Below are 6,936 nucleotides of genomic sequence, written 5' to 3' on the forward strand. Positions count from 1 at the left end.
AAGCATTGGAGTTTAGCGAGTATTCGACCTATGGATTATATTTTGATAGGCGCCACGCCTATATTTTGTCATGTCTATTGAGGCATCGATTATTTATTATTATTTTATATGCGCCTATGCACACGGATATGTTATTTCTATTTGGGACATTGTGTTGGGCGTGCCAGACTCTATGGGCACCGTCCATTAGCTTTATCTCCTATTTTTGTAAAAGCAAACTCAAAAGCTAAAAGCTTGTCATATTTTTGTAAATTGGGCTATTATTGAGCATGAAGATGGAAATATACATAAAATACATGGTTTTGTGAAGCGCTCACACAAGGCATGGGGGGAGATTGAACCCAATTGGTCTCTTGCTCTTGTCGTTCATGCTTTTTACATTGTAATTTGTGCAAAAAGATAGAGTTCATTGTTCTTGGGGACCTTCCGGGATTCACTACGTGAGCATACAGCGACCGATCTGCGCACCAGGACGGCTTGGAAAAAAGCATGTGCAGAACTGTACCAGTATTTTATGTGTCTAGAGAGAGACTTTAGTGTTTACAGCTAGTGCCACTCGTACATGTGACATGCCAACCACCCTTGGATCATAGCATCAATAAGTAGTGTTATGAATGGATGCATTAATTGATAATATGACTTGTCTTTAAGAAATGATTAGATAGTTGATTATGCCTTTGGGGATGTGGTGCGCAAGGTTTGAACTCACATACCCTTGTAACTCAACCCACACCTAAATCACTATGCCACGACCCCATTCATTGAACATTGGAAGAGCTCTCTCAAGTTGTTGGCATTTAAATATTCTCTTTAACACTCATTTGTTATTGATTACTATCTTAGTTTCTAATTTTGCACATCTTCACTAACATTATTAAGAATATATGGTTCCAATATAGAAATGTAATACATTGAGGCAGCGGACACTTCAAAACAAGAATGAATTTATATATTCAATGGAAAAAATTAACTTCTTTACCTTATGAAGCAATCCCAATGTGTTTATAGGGTTACATCTAAACAAAATTGTAAGTATCTTGTGGATACATATGGTGTCCACAATACTCCAAGCAAAATTGTACATATTTTATGGACACATATGGCATGTACAATCCTCCCAAGAAACTCCAAACTTAAATGCAAAGACTCTAAGGTATCCATAGCACTCCCAAAAAACTCCAAAGTGAGTTGCAAAAACTCCAAATTAAGGACTTGCAAAATACTTGCACTCCAGTAAGTTCTACTTATGCTACAAAATAATATCTACTTACTAAAACCATATATCTGACATTTTTGAAAATTATACTATTTCAAAGACACCAAACCATTTCTCATACGCTATATACTTCACTCTATGAAAGAAAAGCCATGTTTGAAACTTAAGAAGACTTTGTAGTTTGTATAAAGATATATGAGCGTATGTTCTACTTATAGTAGAGATGAATGATATGACAATATCCTTTAATGTGCTACACTAATGCTGTGAAGGTTAACCAATCTTGTTGATATTGCATAATTTGCAAAGTATGGTATATCTTGATATTAAGATATGAAGTCATGAATGAGTACATCTTGATATTTAGATATTGACTTGGGAATGATGTAATAATAATGGGAATTATGGTGTAAACCAAGACAATCTTAACTTTATACCACTTCCTAGATAATAAACCTCGCTCTCTTACAATACTTAAACTTTATGAATTTAGACGATGAAAATTTAGATATTATATGCTAGAAATGTATTATATTATTTGGTAACAAAGACTAAGTCTATGGGAATATATTTAACCTTCTCAATACAAAGCTGTTTGGTACAAAAGTCAACTTTACTTTACAATCAAAGCCTACTTGTTTGACTAAATTCTAGCTAATTCTACAATTTTTTGTTTCGTTTTTCTCCTTGGCTTGATGTTACTAAGTGAAGTATAGAGGCTATCATCCCTAATGCCTTAAATAGCCAGAGCATCAAAGTTTTGTTTGCTCTTATTCTGAATGGTGCAAAATCACAGCTTGATAGTATCTCTTGAGGGACGGTGAACTACTCCAAGAAGCGGGGCAGAAGGAGGCGTAAATAGCTTGCAACTCGTTCAAGCAATAACTGAAACGGCCACTGAAGCCTAAGAGAAAAGATCCTTGGGGCATCTCCCACCTGAAGAAACCCAAGTTCACATTGAAAAATATACTTCAGTGTAATTTTTACATGTGCAGCTATGTGACATTTCTTTCAAGGCTAATGTGGCATTTCTTTCAAGGCTAATGTATAATTCGTAAGATAGAGAGATACATAGTCACTTGTCTTTATTAAAAGGGGCACAGAAAAAAAAAAACGAAAAAAGAAGCCTTCTCTTGTTTTCTTTCCAATGAGCATTTAACTTGATACTATACCTGTTCCCCTCTGGATAAGTGCCGTAGAACACCTTCCGGTTATCACTGAGAGAGAAGCCCAGGGATCTCCATCTCCAGGTTATCTCTGGATAAGTGCCGTAGACGTTGCCGCTGATAGCAGAGATGACAACCCGACCGGGAGACAAGAGAAGCTCCTCGGTAAGCTGGCCGGGGTTGTCACGGCCGTGCTCAATCACGTGCGAGCCCTGAGTGTTGGTGTAGGTCACCCTGAAGTAGCTGATGTACTCGTTGATCAACAAGCAGCATTGAAGTGCGGTGATCCTCGTCTTTTGTTGCAGGTAGGCCCGCCGGTCGATGTCGTCGAAGGGATTCCCTTGGTCGGAGACATATATCTGTGTTCTTTGGATGTCATACGTGAGGGACGGGGTGCCGTAGGCAAGCGAGCGCAACTCGAGGCCGGCAGGTGGTAGCGTCGCTGTGGGGTCGGCCTCGTACGCGGCGATCATTTGCTGGACGGCCGCCGCGTCCTCATCTGCCTCCCCCTTCACTCGGGCCAGCTTCGTATCAGCAGCATAGCCGCTGTAGAAGCTGTAGATGTCTTGGATGTCGCCGATGCTGTTCTGCAGCTGCTGCAGCAGGCCCAGCTTGGGTTGGAGGCGAGCCAGCGACGTGCGGTTGGCCGCGACGGCGTCGAATTTAATGCCGATGCCGGCCACGCGCTCGTAGCCGGTGGTCTCCAAGTCCACCACCACGGGAGAGGTGAGCGGCAGCGACGGGAAGCTCAGTGCAAACTGGACGATCTGGTCGGGGCCCGGCAGCTGGGGGTTCTCGATGCCAGATATGATCTGGTCCAGCGAGACTCGCGACGTCTGGGTGGAGGTAATCTTGGAGAGCTTCACCTGCACCGACGCATCAAAGCTCACCACAGAGAAGAGGCCTTCCGCGTTCAGCTCAGCGACCAGGTCGGACTGCCTCTCCTGACTCTCCGAGTAGAACGTGTACACGGCGTAGTACTCACCGCCTAGGGTTCGGCCACTCACGAAGGAATCCCCATACACCCTGAAGAAATCGAGGAGCTCGTCCTTCCCCGCGGGCGCCGCGACGCGAGCTTTCAGGCCCCAGTCCGTGGCCGTCTCCTTCCCGGAGGTGTGCTTGGCGCTCACCACAATGGAGGTGCTGTGGGTGGTGAGCTTGAGGCTGCTCACGAAGTCCAGCTTCTGGCTCACGCTGGCGACCGACCAGAAGCTCGCCGTGAGCGATTCGCTCACCCCGAGCGCTTCGCTCAGCTCTTGAACGCCGGAGCACACTTGATAGCTCACCCGACTGTAGCCGCCGGACATCTCTGTCTTCCCATCCAGCGCCTTGCTCAGCCCAGCGCCGCTCACCGTGTCGTATCCTTGGAAAACGCCCACCGGCGATGTGGACGTAAGGAAGGCCCGCAGCTCGGCTGTGTTGGCGGCTCTCTCCATCAACCCCACCCCCTCTCTCTCTCTCTTTCTCTCTCTCTCTCTCTCTCTCTCTCTCTGTCTGTCACAGATTGTCGCTGATGAATATCGCTGCCTTACACACGTACACAAGCACGTCGCACGCACGCGTTCCTTATCGCTCTCTCGCAGACTCGCTCTGATTATCTATCTATCTCTACCTCTCGCTGCTCTTGCGGCACCATGCACGTATGTATATATAACATGGCACCTGGGGCAGGGGACCATCCAGCAATCGGTGAGCGTTAGGTTCCAAATGTGAAATCGCGCGAGATGTCATTTTGTTAAAACATCAGATCAGTCGCGCAGAAAAAACCTCCTACAACCAATTATCGGTTCCCGTACATTGTCGGCTTTTAAAATTTGTAGCTGAAAGTTCAAAGGGCAATCATAAACCATACACCAAATAGATAAAACTTGGCCCTTAAAGGTCGGTTTCCTTTTCATAACTAGAAACTAAAAGATAGTCCATCTTTTTGAAGACAAGGAGACATTACAGTCGAGATTTATCAAATCTTGCCCTTAAAAGATGTACCGAAGGTCGGTTCTCTACAAGGTTTGATCTTTTAACGTGGGTGTGAGAGAGAAGGGTGCCCTTGTATGTATTGAGATAGTAAGACACCACGGCCAAGGCGCTGGACCCCATAGAAAGAAGGTAGGCGATAAGGTCACAAGGCCCTTCTTAAAGAAATGGTTGTACTACTAGGAAAGGTCAATATATAAAGATGAGTTAGTTTACTAAGGATGATTGCCAGTGTGAACTTGCATTGCTTTTACAAAGGATTTGGCCAACAAGTAGGGAAGCTTATATTTTTTGAGAGAGAGTGCTCCACATTGAAGCTACCTAAATGTACAATGCCATCTTTAATTGTATCATTTAGGGAGCTACTAGGGCCATGCATGCATGCATATTGTTTGTAATTATTTCTTCAAATTCATAGAGCCACACACAAGGTTTATTCTTTTAAGTCCTTGATTATATAAGCTCAAACACAAAACTAAGGAATCAATCTTTGTATTATATTTAGCAACAAAATTACACAAATAATTTCATTAAACATAAGAATGTACAATGGTTTTACACCCTATAACATCCCTTCACTACAACATAATCCTCGGGGAAGTTACTATATGTATATCCTCTATATCACGTCCGTTTAAGGCATATTTATAAATATCCTTATCTGTGAATTTTTTTTGAATAAAACCTAACCATTTTCTATTCAATCTGTAAATAACCCTTTTATATTACACCCTTTTTAATCACTTCTAGACCTTGAGTCTCCCTTCAATAGGGTATATACGGCATCTAAGTCCATTGGTGAGGTTTTCTAAGTGTCCATATCTATTCAGACTACTTCTTATCTATTGCCCAAGAATAGCAGGATATCATAATCTACTCCCTTCATAACTATGAAGTTCACGGAGAATTGTATTACTGCTATCTTTATAGGCTAGTCTTTTAAAAAATATATAAAAATAGTATTTTTAAAATACCTTATTTTGAACCCACATGATGCACACATATATTCATGAGTAACTTACCCGAGACATAATCCAACCATAGACATGATTGTCTGACATGCATGTATGAGTCCATCTACAAGAACATGTAAAGCCTTGTTTAACTAGCGGCCAATATAGAGCTCCTGACACCAATTTAAACGTATGGGTAAACATGTAAATAAATAAGATTGTAACATGCTATTAAACATGCATATAAACACGATTAAATCATGAAATTTTTTCCCAAATCTAGTGCCACTTTATTTTTATTTCAAATCTTATTTCAAGGTAAACAAGACAAAAGAAGGGCAAAGTGCAAGACAAAGTGATAAACGAAACACAAGATGAGACTTAAGAGCTCCCACATGGGAGATGTCATATTGGTGGTTGAGAGCTTGGGAGATGTCATATTGGTGGCTGAGAGCTATCATGGAGGGAGCATAGTTTATTCCTCACTCACACATGAAGATGAGTTGCTTTTGCTCTTTTTACAGTCTCTCCTCCTCTTCATCTTCTCTTCTTGTTGTTATTGTTATTGTTATTTTCTTTTTCTTCTTGTTTTTATATTCAATATTCAAATGGACAAAGTAGTAAACAACTCGATTGAAGCAACTTGAGAGCTTATTTGGTTTCATAATATATAAATTTATTTTATTTCAATGTTAATATAATGTTATATTTTTATTCAAGTTTGGTTTGCATTGAGTATTTTACATAGAGTTCAATTACAGTAGAAAATGTTTATAGTTGTAGATAAAAGCACATGTATATTGTAGAAATAATGCAAAAAGCCATGCTTTTAAATATATTCTATGCATTTTCCTTTGTGCACCATGTAGAGCTTTGTGTTAACCTCTATGTTGTATGTTATTTTTCCAAACATCTTGAATTTTCTCAATGTGTAGTTTACAATGGATTTTTAAGGTTTGCTTCTTTCTTTCAATTTTTGTCTCTTTGACTTTGTTGTATATGTGGATAGGAAGAAAGTGAAAGGAGGGAGAAACAAAATAAGCAAGAGCCAAGCTATCCCAAATTGAGTTTTTTCCTAGTTAAAAACATATTTTATTTTTATTCATATCTGAATAACACTTTGTAATGGTACTATGTAAGCACTCTATTTAGATTGACCGCATTAGCTCTATACATAGCATTCTACATAGAGTGTTGTTACAATAAATTACATATGTAAGCAAGTGTAACCATATATGTAAATTGAAAAAATGCACACGTTTGGTGACTATTAGATGTGGTGTTAAGCGCACAATAAACATTATATACAACTCCATATTTTACCAATATGTAGAGCTTTGTATTGCTGCTAGTGGGACCTAAAATGGACCTTATAGTAGCTCTCTTATACTCACTACACTACTAGACCTCACATACCAACCGCAGCTGTGCCGCCATGAGTGACTAGGTTGAGTCTAACTAGAATAACCTTTTACTAGTCTAAAGCATTGCATTGTAGTCCAATCACTAATAATTGTCTAGTCCCAATCGCCAAGTAGGGGTCTTTCTTATAGAAAGGTGTCTATACACCACATAAACGTACACTTAGTCTTCTCCCTAACGAAATGTCATACCCTCTTTGAATGAG

At 40.6% G+C, this 6,936-nt stretch overlaps 1 protein-coding gene across 1 annotated transcript; it reads right to left on the reverse strand.

Annotated features, from left to right (window-relative positions):
* Positions 1-1,716: 1,716 nt before the first annotated feature.
* On the reverse strand, positions 1,717-4,002 carry LOC148024473 (uncharacterized). The gene is made up of 2 exons (XM_087694107.1): positions 2,389-4,002; positions 1,717-2,152 (listed from the first exon to the last, which is right to left on the reverse strand). Exons 1-2 carry the CDS (start codon positions 3,816-3,818, stop codon positions 1,987-1,989), a joined length of 1,596 nt encoding a protein of 531 aa, XP_087550233.1. The 5' UTR covers positions 3,819-4,002; the 3' UTR covers positions 1,717-1,986.
* Between the last annotated feature and the right edge of the window lie 2,934 nt (positions 4,003-6,936).

Source organism: Lygodium microphyllum, chromosome 15 (genome assembly GCF_053477565.2).
Source record: "Lygodium microphyllum isolate KBCC chromosome 15, Lygodium_microphyllum_v1.1.10, whole genome shotgun sequence".
In the NCBI taxonomy this organism is placed as follows: Eukaryota; Viridiplantae; Streptophyta; class Polypodiopsida; order Schizaeales; family Lygodiaceae; genus Lygodium; species Lygodium microphyllum.